The sequence below is a fragment of the Culicoides brevitarsis genome, chromosome 1 (assembly GCF_036172545.1).
Source record: "Culicoides brevitarsis isolate CSIRO-B50_1 chromosome 1, AGI_CSIRO_Cbre_v1, whole genome shotgun sequence".
NCBI lineage: Eukaryota > Metazoa > Arthropoda > Insecta > Diptera > Ceratopogonidae > Culicoides > Culicoides brevitarsis.
Window position 1 is genome coordinate 38,886,114 of NC_087085.1, and position 24,101 is coordinate 38,910,214.

The 24,101-nt window shown below is 28.2% G+C and overlaps 4 protein-coding genes across 4 annotated transcripts; 2 read left to right on the forward strand and 2 right to left on the reverse strand.

The window, feature by feature from the left end:
* The first annotated feature begins 1 nt into the window (after position 1).
* On the forward strand, positions 2-9,683 carry LOC134834453 (ATP-binding cassette sub-family C member 10). Its single transcript, XM_063849139.1, has 4 exons — positions 2-454; positions 1,309-2,912; positions 6,109-7,161; positions 8,156-9,683. The coding sequence occupies exons 1-4, from the start codon at positions 100-102 to the stop codon at positions 9,596-9,598; spliced, it is 4,455 nt and encodes a 1,484-aa protein (XP_063705209.1). The 5' UTR covers positions 2-99; the 3' UTR covers positions 9,599-9,683.
* A 4,719-nt stretch (positions 9,684-14,402) lies between these two features.
* LOC134836934 (nucleoporin Nup35) lies at positions 14,403-15,659 on the reverse strand. The gene is made up of 2 exons (XM_063852220.1): positions 15,519-15,659; positions 14,403-15,456 (listed from the first exon to the last, which is right to left on the reverse strand). The coding sequence occupies exons 1-2, from the start codon at positions 15,568-15,570 to the stop codon at positions 14,543-14,545; spliced, it is 966 nt and encodes a 321-aa protein (XP_063708290.1). The 5' UTR covers positions 15,571-15,659; the 3' UTR covers positions 14,403-14,542.
* An 817-nt stretch (positions 15,660-16,476) lies between these two features.
* LOC134827570 (ADP-ribosylation factor-like protein 5B) lies at positions 16,477-20,642 on the forward strand. The gene is made up of 6 exons (XM_063840281.1): positions 16,477-16,805; positions 18,947-19,062; positions 19,193-19,285; positions 19,351-19,476; positions 20,102-20,211; positions 20,269-20,642. The coding sequence occupies exons 1-6, from the start codon at positions 16,760-16,762 to the stop codon at positions 20,315-20,317; spliced, it is 540 nt and encodes a 179-aa protein (XP_063696351.1). The 5' UTR covers positions 16,477-16,759; the 3' UTR covers positions 20,318-20,642.
* On the reverse strand, positions 20,630-21,586 carry LOC134827559 (uncharacterized). The gene has a single exon (XM_063840271.1). The coding sequence runs from the start codon at positions 21,488-21,490 to the stop codon at positions 20,654-20,656; it is 837 nt and encodes a 278-aa protein (XP_063696341.1). The 5' UTR covers positions 21,491-21,586; the 3' UTR covers positions 20,630-20,653.
* Between the last annotated feature and the right edge of the window lie 2,515 nt (positions 21,587-24,101).

The following is a 24,101-nucleotide window of genomic DNA, read 5'->3' on the forward strand; positions in this document are numbered from 1 at the left end:
AAACAACAACAAAACGTCCCTGTAAATACACGAAAAACACACAAAAACAAATGCAATTAATCGAATTTGCATAATTTTTGCCTTGAATTTCGCACTTTGATGGCAGCAATGTGGCGATGGAACTGGTCGAGTGTGTGTGAGAATGGATTGCAACCTTTTTCAGGGCCAAATAGCACGACAGATTTGGCTCCGTGTTTTCAGCAACTTTGTCTGCAGTTTCCAATCTATGCAATTCTCGCAACTTGCTCGGCATATTACTTCGGATTGACGTTCCGTGTGATCGAGAGGAACAGGATTCAGCGAAGATGTATAGTTTTGAGGCTGTTGGCGACTTTCGGGCTTATCGTGATTCCCTTTAGTAAGATTCTTGATATGATTCATGGTGACTTTCATATTTGGCCGGCGGATATTTTGGTTGCGACGACGGAGTTTTTGGCTTGGATCATGCATTTTGGTGAGATTTTACTCTGTTTTTTTTTTTAAATGTCAAAAAATTATTAAAAATTAACAAATTTTCAGGCAAAAAGTGATTTTATTTTACTAAATTAAAATTTTTATTAAATTATTAAAATTTTATTTTATTTGTTTATTTGTTAAAAATTAAATTGTTTTGTTTCAATCTTCAGAATTATTTTTTTTTTATTTTTACAAAATTATTTTTTTTTAATTTTTACAAAATTATTTTTTTTTTAATTTTTATAAAATTATTTTTTTTAATTTTAACAAAATTATTTTTTTTTTAATTTTTACAAAATTATTTTTTTTTATTTTAACTAAAATTATTTTTTTTTTAATTTTTACAAAATTAAATTATTTTTATTTTTTAGAAATTAAATTAAATAATTTTTCAAAATTAAAATTTTTATCAAATTTCATAAATTAAATTTTTAAAAATTATTTAAATAAAATTCAATTTTTCTCATTATTTTTTTTTCAATCCTATAATAATATTGAATTATTTTTTTTATTTTTGAAAAAATTAATTTTTGTCTTTTTTTTAAATTAAAATTATTTTTTATTTACTATAAAATATTTTAAGACAATTTTTTTAAATATTTCTAAAAATTTAATTTCTTGCAAAATAATATTTTATTTTAATTTTAAGATTTTTTTTTTAAATTTATTTTAAAATTTTTTATTTTTAAATTAAAAATTTAATTTGTTTCATAAAAATCTATTTTCTTGCCAATTATTTATTTTTATCTTTTTTTCAAAAATTTTATATTTTTCATATAAAAAATATTTTTAATTTTTTTTTTCAAAAAAAAAAAATATTTTAATATAATTTTAAAAAATTTTTTCTTTTAGGTTTCCTCACAAACATGATAAAATCCGGCGTTCTAAGTCATCGAGGTCCCCTAATCCTCAACGTGTCATGGTCCATCGCCGCAATGTGTTCCATAATTTGGCTTCGATCCAAATGGAATCAAGATCTAGAGTCCTTCGCAGGTGCCAGAGTTGCCTTACACATCATTTACCTTCTCACACTCCTCCCAAAAGGTCAAGCGCAGCTCGTGCGACGACGAAGGACAATAAATGACGAACGCACTGCCTTGCTAAATACCAATTATATCAGTTTCGACGACGGTTTCGACGAATACGGGCTCGGGGCGGCACACGATGATGCCGGATTATTTTCTCGTCTGACCTTTTCGTGGGTCAAACCGCTAATTTCGAAGGCTTGCTGCGGATTGCTGACCTGCGTCGATGATTTATTCGATTTGCCCGAATGTCTCACAGTAGCGAAAATTCGCAGTGAGCTCCAATCACACTTGGATTGCGCTCGAAGTCTGTTTTCAGCACTTCACAAGTCATTTGGAGTCGAATTTTACATGATCGGCATCTTGAGATTGGCAGCAGATTTGCTCGGATTCGCGGGACCTTTGTTGCTTGGAGGTCTTTTGTCGCAGGGAGAAGCGGAAAGTAACAAAGCTTACTTTTACGCCTTGGCGATGCTTTGTACAACACTTTTAAGTGCTCTTTTCGGGACACATTTCAATTGGCGCATCTCGTTAATGGGCATGAAGATGCGAATTGGCCTCGTTTCCGCCATTTATCGAAAAACGCTCGAAGGCGAGGGCATCCATTCATCGCAAACGGAAATTGTGGTCCTCATGTCGACCGATACCGATCGAATTGTCAACAGTTGCATCAGTTTTCACTCATTTTGGAGCATTCCCTTCCAACTTGTGGCAACTTTGTATCTTCTTTACACTCAATTAGGCGCCGCATTCATCGCTGGAGTCATTTTCGCAGCTCTTCTCATCCCCGTGAACCGATTTATTGCCAACAAAATTGCTGAACTCTCATCCGGATTGATGGCAGCAAAGGATAAACGTGTCACAGCAACGTCAGAATCCATCGCGGGAGCGAAACAAATTAAATTAAACGCTTGGGAAGATGTCTTCATCGAAAAAATTCAAAAACTCCGAAGGGAAGAAATGAAATTTCTCGCCAAAAGGAAATATTTAGATGCACTTTGTGTCTATTTTTGGGCCACAACGCCGGTTATCATGTGCGTTCTCACGTTCGGAGTGTCGGTTTTGATGGGAAGACCCTTGACAGCAGCGACAACTTATACGAGCGTCGCCTTGTTGAACATGTTAATAGGACCCTTGAACGCTTTTCCGTGGGTTTTGAACGGATTGGCAGAAGCTTGGGTGTCGTTAAAGAGAGTTCAGAGACTGATGGATTTGCAAGATGTTGACGTCAATAAATTGTATACGGTGATAAAGAGACGCGGTTTGGATATTTTGGAGAATTTGGATGAACGTCCTGTCGTTTTGGAGATCCAAGATGGGCACTTTCAGTATGAGGAACAAAAAATTGTCGAAAATGAGGATGAAAGAATTGTAGCGGATGATCCTCAGTTTTGCTTCCAGCTCATGGATGTTAATGTGAAAGTTAGAAGGGTGAGTAGAAATTTTTTTAGAAATTTATTCAAAATTTTTTATTTTTTAAATTTTGTTATAGTTTTAAGTTATAAAATGATTAAAAATGATAAATTAGAGCCCTCTGACAAATTTTTATCCATTTGGAGCAAGATTTGACAAAAAATGGCTTTGACACAGTTTTTGACACAGTTTTTTTGCTCTTGATTTAGTTTTTAAAACAAAACTATGTCAAAGAAAATTTTTTTTTTCAGTTTCAATTTTTTGGCAGTTTTGAGTTATAAAATGATTAAAAATGATAAATTAGAGCCCTCTGACAAATTTTTATCCATTTGGAGCAAGATTTGACAAAAAATGGCTTTGACACAGTTTTTGACACAGTTTTTTTGCTCTTGATTTAGTTTTTAAAACAAAACTATGTCAAAGAAAAATTTTTTTTTCAGTTTCAATTTTTTGGCAGTTTTGAGTTATAAAATGATTAAAAATGATAAATTAGAGACAAATTTTTATCCATTTGGAGCAAGATTTGACAAAAAATGGCTTTGACACAGTTTTTGACACAGTTTTTTTGCTCTTGATTTAGTTTTTAAAACAAAACTATGTCAAAGGTTTCAAGCAGTTTTGAGTTATAAAATGATTAAAAATGATAAATTAGAGCCCTCTGACAAATTTTGATCCATTTGGAAGATTTGACAAAAAATGGCTTTGACACAGTTTTTTTGCTCTTGATTTAGTTTTTAAAACAAAACTATGTCAAAGGAAAATTTTTTTTTTCAGTTTCAATTTTTTGGCAGTTTTGAGTTATAAAATGATTAAAAATGATAAATTAGAGCCCTCTGACAAATTTTTATCCATTTGGAGCAAGATTTGACAAAAAATGGCTTTGACACAGTTTTTGACACAGTTTTTTTGCTCTTGATTTAGTTTTCAAAACAAAACTATGTCAAAGAAAATTTTTTTTTTCAGTTTCAATTTTTTGGCAGTTTTGAGTTATAAAATGATTAAAAATGATAAATTAGAGCCCTCTGACAAATTTTTATCCATTTGGAGCAAGATTTGACAAAAAATGGCTTTGACAATGGCTTTGACACAGTTTTTGACACAGTTTTTTTGCTCTTGATTTAGTTTTTAAAACAAAACTATGTCAAAGAAAAAATTTTTTTTTCAGTTTCAATTTTTTGGCAGTTTTGAGTTATAAAATGATTAAAAATGATAAATTAGAGCCCTCTGACAAATTTTTATCCATTTGGAGCAAGATTTGACAAAAAATGGCTTTGACACAGTTTTTGACACAGTTTTTTTGCTCTTGATTTAGTTTTTATAACAAAACTATGTCAAAGAAAAAGTTTTTTTTCAGTTTCAATTTTTTGGCAGTTTTGAGTTATAAAATGATTAAAAATGATAAGTTAGAGCCCTCTGACAAATTTTTATCCATTTGGAGCAAGATTTGACAAAAATGGCTTTGACACAGTTTTTGACACAGTTTTTTTGCTCTTGATTTAGTTTTCAAAACAAAACTATGTCAAAGAAAAATTTTTTTTTCAGTTTCAATTTTTTGGCAGTTTTGAGTTATAAAATGATTAAAAATGATAAATTAGAGCCCTCTGACAAATTTTTATCCATTTGGAGCAAGATTTGACAAAAATGGCTTTGACACAGTTTTTGACACAGTTTTTTTGCTCTTGATTTAGTTTTTCAAAACAAAACTATGTCAAAGAAAAAAATTAGAGCCCTCTGACAAATTTTTTTTTAGTTTCAATTTTTTGGCAGTTTTGAGTTATAGAATGATTAAAAATGATGATTAAAAATTTAGAGCCCTCTGACAAATTTTTATCCATTTGGAGCAAGATTTGACAAAAATGGCTTTGACACAGTTTTTGACACAGTTTTTTTGCTCTTGATTTAGTTTTCAAAACAAAACTATGTCAAAGAAAATTTTTTTTTTCAGTTTCAATTTTTTGGCAGTTTTGAGTTATAAAATGATTAAAAATGATAAATTAGAGCCCTCTGACAAATTTTTATCCATTTGGAGCAAGATTTGACAAAAATGCTTTGACACAGTTTTTGACACAGTTTTTTTGCTCTTGATTTAGTTTTCAAAACAAAACTATGTCAAAGAAAAATTTTTTTTTTCAGTTTCAATTTTTTGGCAGTTTTGAGTTATAAAATGATTAAAAATGATAAATTAGAGCCCTCTGACAAATTTTTATCCATTTGGAGCAAGATTTGACAAAAAATGGCTTTGACACAGTTTTTGACACAGTTTTTTTGCTCTTGATTTAGTTTTTAAAACAAAACTGTGTCAAAGAAAAATTTTTTTTTCAGTTTCAATTTTTTGGCAGTTTTGAGTTACAAAATGATAAATTAGAGCCCTCTGACAAATTTTTATCCATTTGGAGCAAGATTTGACAAAAAATGGCTTTGACACAGTTTTTGACACAGTTTTTTTGCTCTTGATTTAGTTTTCAAAACAAAACTATGTCAAAGAAATTTTTTTTTTCAGTTTCAATTTTTTGGCAGTTTTGAGTTATAAAATGATTAAAAATGATAAATTAGAGCCCTCTGACAAATTTTTATCCATTTGGAGCAAGATTTGACAAAAATGGCTTTGACACAGTTTTTGACACAGTTTTTTTGCTCTTGATTTAGTTTTCAAAACAAAACTATGTCAAAGAAAAAAATTTTTTTCAGTTTCAATTTTTTGGCAGTTTTGAGTTAAAAAAGATTTGATAAATTAGAGTTTGACAAATTTTTTTTTGGAGCAAGATTTGACAAAAATGGCTTTGACACAGTTTTTGACACAAGTTAAAACAAAAATGATTCAAAAATGAAAAATTTTGAGCCCTCTGACAAATTTTTATCCATTTGGAGCAAGATTTGAACGGTTTATTGAAAAATGGCTTTGACAAATAAAACAAAACTATGTCAAAGAAAAAAAAAATTTTTTTCAGTTTCAATTTTTTGGCAGTTTTGAAAAAAATTAAAAATGATAAATTAGAGCCTTCTGACAAATTTCTATCCATTTGGAGCAAAATTTGAAAAAAATGGCTTTGACACAGACAAATTTTAATCCATTTTTTTTTTCAAGCTCTTGATTTAGTTTTTAAAACAAAACTATGTCAAAGAAAAAAAAGTTTCAATTTTGGCAGTTTTGAGTTTATTAAATTTTGACAAATTTTTTTCTTCGATAATTTTTATTTTCTTGTTTTCTTCACAGGGCGACGTAATTTGCATCAAAGGTTCCGTCGGAAGCGGCAAAACTACCCTTCTTCTCGCGATAATGGGACATCTCAAACACAACAGCGGCAGAATTCTCACCGACGACATCGAAGGAGGCTTTGGTTACGTCAGTCAAAGTGCATGGCTTCAACGCGGAACAATTCGTGACAACATCACGTGGGGAAGTCTCTACGACGAAAGTCGATATCGTGCGATAATTTCGTGCTGCGCCTTGCAAGAAGATCTCGAAGCACTTGGCGGCGACAAATCTGGCGTCGGAGAAGCTGGAAGATCGCTTTCGGGAGGTCAACGAGCACGTGTTGCTCTCGCTCGTGCCTTGTATCAAGACAAAAGCATCTATTTGCTCGACGATATTTTGTCTGCCTTGGATGCGCATGTCGCCTCACATATCGTGAAACACTGCATTTTCGGGTTTCTCGCGAAAAAAACTGTGATTATCGTGACGGAGAATCGCACGGTGCTGCATAATGCGACGCAAGTCTTGCAACTGGACAACGGAAGGGTCTCGGAATGCGATCGAAATGTCCTCGGATGCGGATTTGGCGACGATGGCGATGAATTTGAGGAAGAACTGGATGATGTGCAGTCAGAATCGGAGCTTGCGAGTGTTTCGAGTGCCTTGTTGGAGGAAAATGACGACGAAACGGTCAGTATTGATAGTTTATTGATGAACGAGACGAAGGAAGTGGGCACACTCAATCCGCAAGTCTTCAAGTTTTATTGGAATGCGATGACGGGTCCGCTGGCGATTTTTGTTCTTTTGTTCATTGTCGGGATGCAAGCGACAAGAAATCTCACAGACACGTGGTTAGCGCATTGGGTGACCGTAACGACGATAAATGCGACAAAAATTAATTCTTCGTTGAATTCAGCGACGACAGATTTCGATCGGGATTTCTATTTGGGGGTTTATGTGAGTCTTTCCGTGACAAATACAGTCGTGACATTTATCAGAGCATTTATTTTCGCTTATGGAGGAGTCAGAGCTGCGAAATTTATTCACAATCAATTGTTGGATAAAGTTTTTCATGTAAGTATTTTATTTTAAAAATTTTTTAAGAATTTAATTTTTATTAAATTTTTTTAAGAAAAAAATTAAATTTTGGAATTTTTGATGAAATTTTTAATTTTTTTGAAAAATGCTTTGAATATGAGGTTTTAATTTTTTTTTTCGGCTCAAAAATATTTTAATTAAATTATTTTTTTTAATTAAAATTAAAATGAAAAATATTAAGATTTAAAAAACAAATTAAAATAAAAAAATATAATTAAAAATAAAATTTTTAAAACCTAAAAAAATAAAAAAAAGTTCAAAAATAAATTAAAATTTTTAAAAAAAAAAATAAATTAAAAAAAAAAATTTAATGTAAAAAAATTTATAAATATTCAATAATTAATTCAAATTTTGTAAAAAAAATCAAATTAAATTTTTTTGAAAGATTGATTAAAATTAAAATAACAAAATAATATCAAAAAAAAAATGTTTTAAACTTTTAAAAGTTTTAACAAAATCTTTTAAAGATTCTTCAAAAACAAAAAATAAAAAAAATAATTTTTAGTTCTAAAGTTAATATTTTTTTTCAATGAAATTTTTTACTTTTTGAATAATTCTATTATTTTTTTATTTTTAAATATACCTAATTATTTTTATTTTGAATTTTGAGTTAAATTTCTTCAAAATCTTTTATAATTTTTTTTTTTTCAATTTTAACATTTTAAACAAAAGCATTTTTTTTAACAAAAATCGAAAAAAATATGTTAGATATAGAAAAATATTTAAAATTAGAAAAATAAAGTAAAATTTCTTAAAATTTTAAATATTTTTAAATTTAATATTTTGAAAAAAAATTATTTCAAAAATGTTTATTTACATTTGAACAATTTTCAAAATATTTTTTATAATTTTTAGCTAAATATTTTTATTTGAGTATTATTCTTATTCAAAATTATTTATTTTTGTCAAAAAACAAAAAAATTCTCTTGATCAAAATTTGACTTAAATTTTTTCTTTTTTCACTTTTCAGACCAAATTCCAATTCTTCGACTGCACTCCCCTCGGGCGAATTCTCAACAGATTCTCTTCCGACGTGTACACGATCGACGATTCCCTGCCCTTCATCCTGAACATCCTTTTGGCACAACTTGCTGGTTTGCTCGGAGCTTTTACTGTCAGTCTCTATGCAATGCCTTGGCTCACAATCTTCGCTGTGCCTCTCATTCCCATCTACCTTTCTCTGCAAAATCGCTACCGATTTGCGTCTCGTGATATCAAAAGACTTTCCAGCAACGCTCTGTCACCGCTCTACGCTCATTTTACGGAAACGCTGCAAGGATTGGCGACAATTCGATCGATGCGCGCCAATATTCGGTTCTCACGGGATTTCAGTACGAAGCTCGAGGAAAGTATCCGAGCGCAATTGACGTCTTCGGCAGCTCAACAATGGCTTGGATTGCGATTGCAAGTGTTGGGAGCAGTTTTTGTCGGGTTTTCAGGCTTAATTGCGGCGGCTACTTCAGCGCATACTTCAACGCCGGGTTTAGTTGGTTTGGCAATTTCGTATGCTTTGTCAATTAGTGGATTGTTGGCGGGAGTTTTGAACGCTTTTGCCGAGACGGAACAGGAATTCGTCGCTGTCGAGCGCGTAAGTCAGTATTGCGAGTTGGAAGGCGAACAAAATGCGGATGGTACGATGGATCCGCCTTACGGATGGCCTTGCCAGGGTGTTTTGAGTTACGAAAATGTCGTAATGAGTTATCGCCCGAATCTCCCGCCTGCACTTCAAGTCGTCAATCTCAACACGGAAGTCTGCGAACGAATTGGCGTCGTCGGCAGAACCGGAAGTGGCAAAAGTTCTCTCATCGCAGCAACTTTACGAGTCGCTCCTTTGACCCGCGGCATCATAACTCTCGATTGCGTCAATTTAGCGGCACTTCCATTATCCGTTTTACGAAGTCGCATCTCCTGCATTCCCCAAGATCCGTTTCTCTTTTCAGGAACCATCCGAGAAAATCTCGATCCGCGAAATGAACACGTCGAATCGGAAATTATGTCGGCGCTGAGTCATTGTCTCTCGTCGCCCTTCGTACAAGCAATGGGCGGCTTGGATGCCCAACTGAAGAATAATTTATCCGCTGGACAAAAGCAATTGTTGTGCCTTACGCGAGCTTTGCTCAAAAACTCGAAAGTTGTGTTGGTCGATGAGGCGACGGCGAATTTGGATCCGCAAACGGAAGCCGTGATACAAACGGTGCTGCAAACGGCATTTCGAACAAGTACCGTGATAATGATCGCACATCGCTTGACGGGACTGGAGAACATGAATCGCATTGTCGTCATGAACAATGGAAAAATTGCGGAAATTGGAAGTCCGTTGGAGTTGGGCAATAATCCGATGTCGATGTTTCATCAGTTGTTGCACGATCAGGGAAACACGAATTATGACTCGTTAGCATTAGTTCCCATTTAACCAAAAAAATGAAAAAAAAAGAATGAAAAATTGTTGAAAATTTTAAGAATTAATTGAATGTAAATCTTCTCTTCTTGTACGTATATCAAACTTATCATTAAGAAATGTTAAAAAATAAAGAAAAAAATATTAAAAATTTTATTTTTTTTTTTATATAAGGCCGCTCCAAATTTTTTTTTTTTTTTTTTTTTTTTTTTTTGAAGAAAAAGATGAAAATATCAGCAAAAATGACCAATTTCGATCTTTCTTCATATTTTTTTTTAGAAATTTTTTATTATTCAAAAAATTTTTTAATTTTTAAGAATTTTTGTTTTAATTTAATATAGATTTTCTTCTCTAAAAATTTTTTCAAAACAATAAATTTTCTAAACTTTTTGATATAATTTTTTTTTTGTTTAAATTTTTTGAATTAAATTGTTTGAATTTTGTCATTTTGTAGGAAAAAGTATTTCAATTTTTTTTTTATTTTTTGATAACATTTGCTAAATAACGCTTTTTTGTATGAATTTCGTAAAAGCGTTATGAGGCCTATAACGCTTTTTGTAGTATATGTTCCATATACTACTTTGTTTTTACCGCACAAAAAGGGCCCATTTTGTGAAACGCCGGCCTAAAAACATCGAAAAATTGTCAGAATCAAAGGCGGTAAGGTGCTAAACGACAGTAAACATTCCAAAGAATTCGAATTGAGGCAAAGAATCTCCCGACTTGAACAAAAAAATCTGGGGCCCAGGCCTCAAAGTTGGGGAAAATGACAAAAACATGGCTTTTTTTGAGCAAAAAAGTATCCTTATTTTTATAGCCGAGAAATTTTTTGAAAAAAATTTTTTTTTTCAAATTTTTTTTTTTTCAAAATTTTTTTTTTTCAAAAATTTTTTTAAAAAAATTTAATTTTTTTTTTTTTCAAAATTTCAAAAATTTTTTTTTCGCCTGTACATCGGAAACGCAAAATTTAGAAAAAGTCCAAAACAAAAGTTGTTTCTAACATCAAAACCTTCATTTTGAGACGGAGAACCGTGATCTAGCTTAATTTTGTAAAATCGGTATGTGAGCCCTCATAATAAAAGGATTTTGACTTAAATTTTTTTTAATCAATTTTTTTCGCTAACATCTTTAAATGGCTCCTGTTCATCGAAAACGCAAAATTTAGAAAAATCCAAAACAAAAGTTGTTCCCAACATCAAAACCTTCATTTTGAGCAAAATCTAGCTTAATTTTGAAAAATCGGTATGTGAGCCCTCATAATAAAAGGATTTTGACTTAAATTTTTTTTTTTTCGCTAACATCTTTAAATGGCTCCTGTACATCGAAAACGCAAAATTTTCCAAAACAAAAGTTGTTTCTAACATCAAAACCTTCATTTTGAGACGGAGAACCGTGATCTAGCTTAATTTTGAAAAATCGGTATGTGAGCCCTCATAATAAAAGGATTTTGACTTATCAATTTTTTTCGCTAACATCTTTAAATGGCTCCTGTACATCGAAAACGCAAAATTTAGAAAAAGTCCAAAACAAAAGTTGTTTCTAACATCAAAACCTTCATTTTGAGACGGAGAACCGTGATCTTAAATTTTGAAAACATTATGCAAAATTTTCTAACATTAAAAGGAAAAATTTTGACATAATAAAAGGATTTTGAAATTTTTTTTTAACATCTTTAAATGGCTCCTGTACATCGAAAACGCAAAATTTAGAAAAAGTCCAAAACAAAAGTTGTTTCTAACATCAAAACCTTCATTTTGAGACGGAGAACCGTGATCTAGCTTAATTTTGAAAAATCGGTATGTGAGCCCTCATAATAAAAGGATTTTGACTTAAATTTTTTTTCGCTAACATCTTTAAATGGCTCCTGTACATCGAAAACGCAAAATTTAGAAAAAGACCAAAACAAAAGTTGTTTCTAACATCAAAACCTTCATTTTGAGACGGAGAACCGTGATCTAGCTTAATTTTGAAAAATCGGTATGTGAGCCCTCATAATAAAAGGATTTTGACTTAAATTTTTTTTCGCTAACATCTTTAAATGGCTCCTGTACATCGAAAACGCAAAATTTAGAAAAAGTCCAAAACAAAAGTTGTTTCTAACATCAAAACCTTCTTTTTGAGACGGAGAACCGTGATCTAGCTTAATTTTGAAAAATCGGTATGTGAGCCCTCATAATAAAAGGATTTTGACTTAAATTTTTTTTCGCTAACATCTTTAAATGGCTCCTGTACATCGAAAACGCAAAATTTAGAAAAAGTCCAAAACAAAAGTTGTTTCTAACATCAAAACCTTCATTTTGAGACGGAGAACCGTGATCTAGCTTAATTTTGAAAAATCGGTATGTGAGCCCTCATAATAAAAGGATTTTGACTTAAATTTTTTTCTCTAACATCTTTAAATGGCTCCTGTACATCGAAAACGCAAAATTTAGAAAAAGTCCAAAACAAAAGTTGTTTCTAACATCAAAACCTTCTTTTTGAGACGGAGAACCGTGATCTAGCTTAATTTTGAAAAATCGGTATGTGAGCCCTCATAATAAAAGGATTTTGACTTAAAAATCAATTTTTTTCGCTAACATCTTTAAATGGCTCCTGTACATCGAAAACGCAAAATTTAGAAAAAGTCCAAAACAAAAGTTGTTTCTAACATCAAAACCTTCTTTTTGAGACGGAGAACCGTGATCTAGCTTAATTTTGAAAAATCGGTATGTGAGCCCTCATAATAAAAGGATTTTGACTTAAAATCAATTTTTTTCGCTAACATCTTTAAATGGCTCCTGTACATCGAAAACGCAAAATTTAGAAAAAGTCCAAAACAAAAGTTGTTTCTAACATCAAAACCTTCATTTTGAGACGGAGAACCGTGATCTAGCTTAATTTTGAAAAATCGGTATGTGAGCCCTCATAATAAAAGGATTTTGACTTAAATTTTTTTTCGCTAACATCTTTAAATGGCTCCTGTACATCGAAAACGCAAAATTTAGAAAAAGTCCAAAACAAAAGTTGTTTCTAACATCAAAACCTTCTTTTTGAGACGGAGAACCGTGATCTAGCTTAATTTTGAAAAATCGGTATGTGAGCCCTCATAATAAAAGGATTTTGACTTAAATTTTTTTTTCAATTTTTTTCGCTAACATCTTTAAATGGCTCCTGTACATCGAAAACGCAAAATTTAGAAAAAGTCCAAAACAAAAGTTGTTTCTAACATCAAAACCTTCTTTTTGAGACGGAGAACCGTGATCTAGCTTAATTTTGAAAAATCGGTATGTGAGCCCTCATAATAAAAGGATTTTGACTTAAATTTTTTTTCGCTAACATCTTTAAATGGCTCCTGTACATCGAAAACGCAAAATTTAGAAAAAGTCCAAAACAAAAGTTGTTTCTAACATAACCTTCTTTTTGAGACGGAGAACCGTGATCTAGCTTAATTTTGAAAAATCGGTATGTGAGCCCTCATAATAAAAGGATTTTGACTTAAATTTTTTTTCGCTAACATCTTTAAATGGCTCCTGTACATCGAAAACGCAAAATTTAGAAAAAGTCCAAAACAAAAGTGGTTTCTAACATCAAAACCTTCATTTTGAGACGGAGAACCGTGATCTAGCTTAATTTTGAAAAATCGGTATGTGAGCCCTCATAATAAAAGGATTTTGACTTAAATATTTTTTTTCGCTAACATCTTTAAATGGCTCCTGTACATCGAAAACGCAAAATTTAGAAAAAGTCCAAAACAAAAGTTGTTTCTAACATCAAAACCTTCTTTTTGAGACGGAGAACCGTGATCTAGCTTAATTTTGAAAAATCGGTATGTGAGCCCTCATAATAAAAGGATTTTGACTTAAATTTTTTTTAATCAATTTTTTTCGCTAACATCTTTAAATGGCTCCTGTACATCGAAAACGCAAAATTTAGAAAAAGTCCAAAACAAAAGTTGTTTCTAACATCAAAACCTTCATTTTGAGACGGAGAACCGTGATCTAGCTTAATTTTGAAAAATCGGTATGTGAGGCCTCATAATAAAAGGATTTTGACTTAAATTTTTTTAATCAATTTTTTTCGCTAACATCTTTAAATGGCTCCTGTACATCGAAAACGCAAAATTTAGAAAAAGGCCAAAACAAAAGTTGTTTCTAACATCAAAACCTTCTTTTTGAGACGGAGAACCGTGATCTAGCTTAATTTTGAAAAATCGGTATGTGAGCCCTCATAATAAAAGGATTTTGACTTAAATTTTTTTTCGCTAACATCTTTAAATGGCTCCTGTACATCGAAAACGCAAAATTTAGAAAAAGTCTTTTTTGTAATTTTTAGTACATTGTGTTTATATGTTTGTCCAGCATATGAAGAATTGGCAATAATTTCTCTTAAACTAACAAACATATACTACAATTCGAATTTGCTTTGCTAATTCAAGGTACTTTTAATTAATATGAAATATCGTTATGAACCATCCAAAATAATTTTTCAACCTAAATTTGATAAATTTTATAGCTGGAAATAAATATTTAGTCCTTTCTCACAAATTTTTTCATAACATTTGCTTCATAACGCTTTTTCGAATAAAATCTATGAGGCCTAAAAAAATAAAAATTTTCATGAAAAAGTAAAAAATGTATTAAAAAAATAAAAATACCTGTTTAAAAAACAAATTAAACTTTAATTTTGGAACAAAATTTTCAAATTAAATTTGGAGCCCTATTTTATAGAGCATAAATAAATTTAAATTAGGTATTTACTAAATTATTGTTTTACTAAATTATTTTGTTTAATAAATTGTTTTAAAAATATTTTTTTAAATTTTTCATGAAAAGAAAAAAAATGAATTTTAAAAACTTTTTATTTTTTTTTTAATTTGACAATTTTATTCATATTTTTTTTTAAATTTTCATACAAAAAAAATAATCGTTTTATTTTCTCAATTTAATTATTCTAACAAAATTTCTCATTACAAAAAAAAATCTACCATCCAAAGAACATATCGAGTGCCTTACTAACAATCCCATTATTCATTTTTGGCGCAAACACCTGCGGATCAACTTTTGTCGGGCTCTGCGTCGTATCGTAAGTAACACGTGACAAAGGTCGCATTTTCGTGATATTTTCGCGATCTTCTCTCAATACGTCCTCATTAATGATCGACTGATCCGTGCACTGAACGACTCCAATCATCAACCCGTTTGCAATAATTTTCCCGTTGTAATTCAGCGCTTTGTCACACTCAATCCGACTCGAAAAACGCAAATGAATCCAATTTCCGTTCTGTGGCGAGAACATTTTGTCGACAATTGTTCCGCATTGCGCGAAATGCGATAAAATTGTGGCAACGCTCGACGGAGGAAATCCAAAAACTGTCACCCAAAAACTATTGAAAGGCGCTTTCGAGCGATTTTCGTGCATCGAAGCGTTCTGAATGGGCGACATGACGCGCGAAACGTTAAATCCGCTGTTGTCCATGTACGATTCGCCGAATTGACTTTGTTGCAAGGTATGTTGCTGACTTTGATGAAACGGGCTTGTGACATTCATTCCTTGCGCTTTTGGCGGCGACGAACGTTCATCACGCAGCGAATCGAACAAATCGACTGCTGGGGGAGCATTTATGCTGTTATCGTGCGACGTCGGATGATATTTGAACAATTTCGTTTGCTGGAGTTGTTGTTGTTGTCCCATTCCCGATTGATTGAAGGGCGAACGCGGATTCATCGAGTCTTGATGCGACGATGACGGCGGCGAGGCGTACATATTATGATGAATGCCGCTTTGGGGAGACGTCACGAAGGAAAGTGTCTTTTTTGTGGGCGAAAATGTGTTTGTGCGTTGCTGATGCGATGGCTCGCCAAGCAAAAATCCGGGAAGAACTCCGCTTTGATTTGCTAAAATTGAAGGAAAAAGTTGAAAAATCGAGTTTTTAAATGAAATTCAAGAAATTCTATACCCGGACTGTGCTGATGTTGTGTCGTAGGACTTCCCAAAGTCATTGGCTCCATTTTTGTTGACTATTTTTTGACTAAAACCCACGATTTGCTTGAAAATTCCTTCAGCGGCAAGGCAGTTGAGATTTCAATTTCAAATCATTTCGTCAAGTGTCAATTGAAATTTTTGGAATTTTTTATCAATTTTATTCGTCTCAAAATGTCACAGTGTTTTAAATGTATTTTTTATTGTTTAAAATTTTATTTTTTTTTAATAGAATTTTCCTGAAAATTAAATTTTATATAAAATTAAAAAAAAAAAATAAAAAAAAGAATTTATTTAACGTACGTAATTAATTTAAAGAAAGCACGAGAGAGAACCAAAATTTAATTAAAATAATAAGAAAAAAAAAATTAAAAATAATTTTTGGGAAATTTTTATGAAATATTTTGAAAATTTAAAAATGTAAGAAATTGTTCATTTTTCGATTGATTTTTGACCAATATTTTTTAAAAAAGTAAATAAGATAAAATATTTGATTTTTTTTTCTTATTTATTATTTTAAAATTTTTTATTAAATTTTATAATCATATGTTTAATGTGATTAGATTTTGAACAAACTTTTATAAATTTTTAAAAACTTATTTTAATTTATTTAAAAATTATTTTAAATTTATTTAATTAAATTTGAAAAATTTAATTTATTTTTTTTTAAATTAAATAATTTTTTAAGACTTAATTGTAACTAAAAGCCCAAATTACCTTGAAATCATGAAATTTTTCATTAAATTTATTTTTTTATTCTGAAAAATTTTAATAATTTTTTTTTTTATTTTTTGCATAATTTTTGGAATTTTAATTTTTAAAAATTTAAATAAAAAAAGAAAAAAAAATAAAAATAATTTTTTGACCCAAAAAATTTTCCTTTCAGAACACTGTGCGACACATTCAACTATATTACCTACTCTGGAACCCTAAAACAATAGATAGCTAGCAAGCAAGGAATCAGCACCAAAATTAATCGAAATAAATCAAAAATAATCACTTCAGTGCAAAAAATAAACAAAATTCCGAGTCTAAAATGACCTCCAGAAGCTGGAAATTATCAAATTCAAGCTAAAACTGTTCTCACAAAGGAAAATTCCTGCGAGAAAAAATCAAAACAATAAAACTCAAGTGAAAGTGATTTTTTTTTTAATTTGTTAACTTTATTTATCTTAAAATTAGTTGAACATATTTTACGAGGAAACGCAAAGCTTTAACATGGGATTATTATTTTCAAAGTTGTGGAGTCTCTTCGGGAACGAAGGTAAGAAATTTTTGACAGATTTTAAGAAAAAAATTCGAGTTTTCTTTGTTTTCTTACTCGCACTTGTCGTCTCGCATACAAAACAATTTTTTATTGTCTTCGAATTGTCTTACTTTCTATTTTTTTTTCGTCTCGAATTTCTTCGTTCACTTAAAAAAAATTTTTTTGGAGTAAACAATTCAAGTGACGACAAAAATCATTCTCACAGGTGACTGAGTCAATAAGGTTGTTTCGCAATTCTATTCAATGTTCAAATAATAATAAAAATCTGACACACGTTACGCGATAAATAAACAAGTGAACTAGTAGTAAGTGAGGAGTAAATGGTGATAACGACACGCAAAATTATTCAAAGACGATTTTTTTTTTGAAATATTTGTCTTGTTTTTTTTTTCAATTTTTTTTTTGAATAACATTCATTGTGGGATTAAATACTCACCAAAACGGTCTTTGAAACGGTCTAATTGTGTATGAATAGATGATGGGGAGTTTAATGTGGGTCAGAGATGTTCAATTAATGTTCTTGAAAAAAATATTTTTTGTGATTTTTATCAAAATTTATTATTTTTGGAGGTCAAGTGTTAATGAAACAATATAAAATGCTGGTTGTTTGACACTAAAATGAGTCATTTTTCTTTCATTTTTTGATTAATGAGCCAAAAAAAAGATTTAAAGATTTATTTTAAAAAAATAATTTAAAAAAGTTATCGAAAATAATTATTTTTTTTAAATTATCGATCGATAATTTTATCCTAAAAATAAAAATTTAATTTTTAAAAAAATAAATTAGAATTTATTATTTAAATTAATTAATTAATTTAATTAATTTATTTATTATTTATTTTTTTTTATTAATTTAATTTTATTTTAATTTTTTTTATTAATTTTTTAAACAAAAACTTTTTAAAAAATTAAAAAATTTGATTAAAATTTTTAAAATTTTAAAAAATATTTTTTATTTAACAATCATGTATTAAAAAAAATTATAAAAAAATAATTAAAAAAAATTAAATAATATTTTTTCAAATTAAAAATAATATTTTTATTAAATATTTTTTTAGTTATTTTTTTAAAAGACAATTTTAGATTGATTTAAATTTTTTTAAACAAAAAGTTTCGAAAAATATTTTTTTTTTTTTATTTAAATTTTATCAAATACGAAATAAAGTGAACACTTATTGAACATCATCTCTCCATCCATTGAAAAATTCATAACTTAATAACATAAACCAACAAGCTTGTTAAATTATTTTATGATCTACCCAAATTTTCCGCTTCAGCAACTTTTTAAATACGAATAAAAAAGAGTTAAAAAGTAACATTTATTTTTTTCCCTCGCAAAATGAGTGAAATTATTACAAAATTTGCTTTACATACATGGGAATGCCCTAAATTCGTCATTCAACACCCATTTCTTGTTTGCCAGACGATGACAAATAATTATTTTTACAAATTTGTTTTGATAAAACTATTGAACCAAATCCATCTTTGCTCCAGATCAAAATTATTATTTAACAGTAACTCGCAAATAAGACCAGTTTTAAGTTAGTTTCAGCTGTTTTTTGTTGTTTTCAAACACCCACATAGCTAGAGGTATAGTGACAAAATACATTTTTTGCCTTCAAATGAATTTTGTGTATGTGTGACTTGAATTCAAGGTCGTTGCATAAAATGTGCGTCAAACGTGGCTCAAAAATTATTCACAAGACAAGTAATCGATTGTTGCTTTAATTTTTTTTTGTATGAAAATTTATGATTTTTTAAAATTTTATTTAATATTAAAATAAACAAAAATATAAATTTAAAAAAAATAAAATAATTTTAATTAAAATAATTACTTAAAAAAAATTTAAAATTAAAATTAAATTAAATTATTTATAAAAAATTAAATTTAGATAATGAAAAAAAAATTAATTAAATTTAAAAAATAAATAATTTGAATTTATTTAAAAAATAATTTTAATTAAATTAAATTAATAATTTAATTAATTAATTTTTTTTATTATTTTTTTTTAAATTATTTTTGTAGACAATGAAAATTAATTAATTAATTTTTTAAATAATTTTTTTTATAAAAAATTTAAATTTAATCCTTTAAAAAATTATTAAAAATTAATTTTTATTATTTTTTTTCATTTCAGAACACAAATTAGTGATGGTTGGCCTGGACAATGCCGGAAAAACGACAATTTTGTACCAATTTCTGATGAATGAAGTTGTTCACACAAGTCCCACAATTGGCTCGAATGTCGAAGAGGTAAGCAAATGCAACACGAGGCGCTTTCAATTTCATCGCAAATCCTCTTAGAAAGCTAAAAATAACCAAGTCACGTTTTATTGATTCCGTTAATTAATTAATTTCATGTCGTTATTTGATATTTTTTTAGATTGTCTGGAAAAATCTACACTTTCTAATTTGGGATCTGGGCGGACAGATGAGCTTACGTTCGGCATGGAGCACATATTACACAAACACAGAGGTCAGTAACTTTTTTTATTCAATTTTTTCTTATCTCTTGGAAGTAATTAAATTTTTTTTTCGCAGTTTATTATAATGGTAATTGACTCAACAGACAAAGAACGATTGACTGTGACGCGAGAGGAACTTTATAAAATGTTACAACATGAAGATTTATCCAAAGCTAGTTTATTAGTGTTTGCCAATAAGCAAGTGAGTGATTTTTAGCGGATCAGAATTTTGTCAGAAAAATATTTTAGATTTTTTTTCGGGGTTTTAAGCATGGGAATTGATTAAAAAGGTCATTTTGGGTCAAAAAAAATTTTTTTTAAGTGCTCAAAATTTTTTTTTCGATTTTTAGAGTTAAAATTTAACAAAAATTCGTTAAAATTGTACTTTTTGTACGAAAAAAATTAATTTATAAAAAAAATTTAATTAATTTCAATTTTTTAATATTTTTTAATTTTTATTTTTAAAATTTAATTTAAATATTTAATTAATTAATAATTAAATTTAATAAATAAATTAATTATTTAATTTTATTAAAAATAAATAAACTCATAATTTGTAATCATTTAAATAATTTCTTACAAAAAAGTACAATTTTAGTAGATTTTTAATCAACTTTTGTTCAAGTAATTTTAAAATATTTTTTAAGAAAATTTATTTAAAAAATTTTTATATCTTTAAAAATTAAAAATTTATTAAAAGTTAAAATTTTTATTTAAATTTGTAAAAATTTTTCCTCAAAATCGATATTTTAATAAATTTTTCTGATAAATTCCATATAAAAAAACTTCAAAAACTTACCTTAACCACATTTTTCTTCAAATTTCAGGATTTAAAAGGCTCAATGAGTGCTGCCGAAATATCAAAGCAGTTAGATCTAACATCCATTAAGGAACACCAATGGCATATCCAATCGTGTTGTGCTTTAACTGGCGAAGGGTGAGTCATATTTCCCATTTTTATTACAAAAATTTAATTTTAATTAATTTTTTTTAGCTTGTATCAGGGACTAGAATGGATCGCACAGCGGATAAAGAAGAAATGACACCGAGAAAATTTTTAAAAGTCGTCACGGAGACGCCTTGATTCTTCCGATTGGGAAAAAATCCAAAATATTGTTAGAGTGATAGTTCAAATTTTTTGATTTTAGCAAAATTTTCAATTTTTAAACCTCATATTTATATTTTGAACCCATTTTTTTTATTGACTTTTATCCAACGAAACTCTTTATTTTTTATTGCCACGTATTTTGTTCCATTGTAAATATTTCAAGTTATCAAGTTAGTTATTAAAAAAAATATTAAGAAAAAAAAACAAATTTCGCGTAAAAATAAGGAAAAATAAATAAAATTAAATCATCCCGAAAATAATTTTTTATTTTTTAAATTTTTAATTGTGAAATAACGTCTCGTACGAGCTCGAAATTGTTCATCGTGAAGAAATGAACGCCGATTTTTCCCTCATTTTTCGTGTTTTCGAAGATTTTTTCGACTAATTCGACAGTTTTTTGTATTGAAAGTCGTTTGAAACCTTTTTCGTCATGTTCGAACTTGCGATATTCGTTCATCAAGTCTTCAGGCACTTCTTGTCTTGTTAATTCTTGCATCCTTTGAAGTCCAACGAACGAGTTGGGAATAAAAATTCCACAAATAATTGGTACTTGGATGTCATTTTTGCGACAAATCTGCACAAATTTCGTAAAAACCTGAAAATCGTAGACAACTTGGGTGATTATCGCATCCGCTCCTGCCTGAATTTTGCTTTTCAAGAAATTCATGTCGGATTTTTCAGTTTCCTCGGTCGATTTTGGATAAGCAGAAGTGAAAATTGTCACATTTTCTCCTTTTTTCGCTCGAATCTCGCGAATTAATTCAAGCGGCGATTCGTAATTTTGCTTTTCAGCACTAAAATCTCCTTTTAAAGGAAAAATATTGATAGAATTTTCCAAAATTTCATCGAGATGAGCTTCAGTTAGCTTGAAACAAGAAACATGAGTTAACACGGGAACATTTTTCGCATTTAAATTTTTAGCCATGAGCATTGCGGGCGAGTTGCTTATCGATTCGTAGCGAAGATTAAAGTCGCTAATCCACGTCGTTGATACGAATAAAGGACAAAGGTCGTGAAGATCGACATCGGTGAAATTTTCCTTTGGCGTGACTTCGAGAGAGAAAAATGGCTTTTCAATGGAAGAAAATAAAGATTTTATTGAAGTCATTTTTTGTTTGGATTTTTTGACAACACTTAAAGTGAAGAACTGGTTTATGTCAAAAAATCTCTTATCATCTTATGTGAAGCTTTCATTGTGTTTGTGCGACGAAACATGAGTTACTTAAAGATTGATTGAAGAAAAAAAATATTTTTTTTTTATTTAATATAAATTTTATTTATTTTTATTTTGCTGAAAAAAAATCTTGTTAAAGTTAAAATTTTATATGAAGGTAAAAAAAAACTAAAAAAAAATATCAAAAATAAAAAATTTGGTCAAAAATTAATTTTACGACGTTTGGTACGTTTTTCTACTCAAAAAAAAAAAAATATTTTTGATCACAGATTTTTTTTATCACAGTTTCGGATTCAGGCTCAATAGAAATTATTTTTATTTTATTTCATGCTGGTTTGATTTTGTTCTTTTTTCAATATTATTGTTTTTTTTTATTCAAGGCTAATTTTTGTTCTTTGGTCAAAAATTTTTACTTTTATGATTTTTTGGTAGTTTCGCTTTCAAAATTTATTTTGGAAATTTTTTTTATTAAAGAGATCATGTAACTTTTTTTACGAGACTTTGAATTTCTTTAAATGTTTTTTCTATTAAAATTTTCTTTGGTAAAAGCTTTAGGAATTTTAAAATATTTTCAGATTTTTATTTTTTTTATATAAAATATTAATGGGAAAGTAGGTATATTATTTTTTATAACTTTTTTTTTAAATTTGTAGGATTTTTACTTAAAAAAAAATAAAAATTAAAATAAAAATGGTTTAAATTAAAATCAACTGAAAATCATTAAAAATGTATGATAAAATGAAAAATATTTTTTTCTACTTTTATTTTATTTTTAGTAAGTCAATAAAGTTTGTTTACTCTTCTTTTGAGTGTCTGCTCAGCTTTATTTACCATCATTCAACTCAGTTATTGTTTGTATTTTTCAGTCATGTTTCTCCATGATTTAGGAATATTTTATTTATCCGTTCTGGATATTTATAGAACTTTCTCGTTTAGTTTTCTTATCAATGTTGATCTGTAAAAATTTTCTTTTGAAATTTAAAAAAAATCCTGTAAAATAAATATTTTTTTATGATTTTAAAATTATTAAAAATTAAGCAAATTTTTAAAGTACCGTCATTTTTTTATTGCAAATTATTTAAATAATTATTGTAAGAAAAATTTTTAATTGTGGACGTAAAGTAATTTTAATGAAATTGAACGTAAAATTTATTAAGGTTTCGTATTTTAATTGTTTTTTCTAATTATCTTTTTTTAATAAAATTAATCAAAATAACTTTTTCTTTTCTTCAAAATGTTAAAAAAATATCATTTTCTATATTTTTTTTATATGTATTTATGGTATTTATGTAAAATATTTAATTATTTTCATTTCAAAACATTATTATAAATTTTTGATTAATTTTTTTATTGAAATTTAAACTTATTTTTAATTTTCATGATTATTTTAATTTTAATGATAAATAAATAAATAATTTTAATAAATAAATTTAATTTTTATGAGATGATAATTTACAATTTCGTATCACACTATATATTTATTTTTTTTATTTTTTTCAATTTAAACTTTCACGTATTTCCTTTATTATTTTTTTATGATTTTAAACTTTTTATTCGTTTTCTTGTTTTGGACTAAAATATTTTTCAAATTTAATTATATTAAAAGTTAAAATTTAAAGATATTTTAAAACTCAATGACGGTACTTTTCTTGCGACTAATTACTTTAAATTTATCAACTTACTATATTCAATGCTCAAAAAATTGAACTTGAATATTTTTTTTTTATTATACTTACATATATTTTCTTTTTTTAATTTGGTATATCCATTTAGTTTTTTTTAATTAATATTAAAGTTATACCTGTTGCTGTTTTTTCCTTGTTAGCATTATTTTTTTTTGTAGAGTACTCTTTGAAAAAGAGTTTGTTATTTTTTTTTTCTCTAAATCTACTTTTCACTTTTTTTTTCATCACAGCCGGGTATCCTTTGGCTTTATTTTTGTAAATATATGTTGCTTTCAGAATTTTATATTTGTTTCATAAATATTTTTATGCGTGTTCGAACACTTTGATGGATTGAATTTTTTTGTTTTTGTAAAAGTATTTTTTTTCTTATAAAATATTATTAGATGATTTGCTCGTATATTTTTTTTAATGTAGAAGTGCACTTCTTTTTGTATGTTTTTTGTATATATCGTTATTTTTTTTATTTATTTATTTATTTTTTTTTTGTACTAAATATTTGTTTTTTTTTTATTATCAAATGATGAAATATTTTATTGATTTTAAATATTTTTATGTCACTTACTTTGTACTTTTATATTTTCACTTTAGATGATTATTATCAATTTTTTTTATTTATTTTATTTTTATAAATTTATCAAGGATTTCATAATTCACTCTTTAAGTATTAATTTTAATAATTTTTCTAAATAAAAATAAATATTTCAAAAATAAAAATTAAGAATAAATAAAATTCTCTTCAATTCTGTTTTAATTGTATTCAACTTTATTTTGTATTATTTTTATTAAATATTTAATATTATTAGGTATAATTTTAAATTTGTATTTTTTTATTATTCATTTCTAATATGTATATTCTCAAA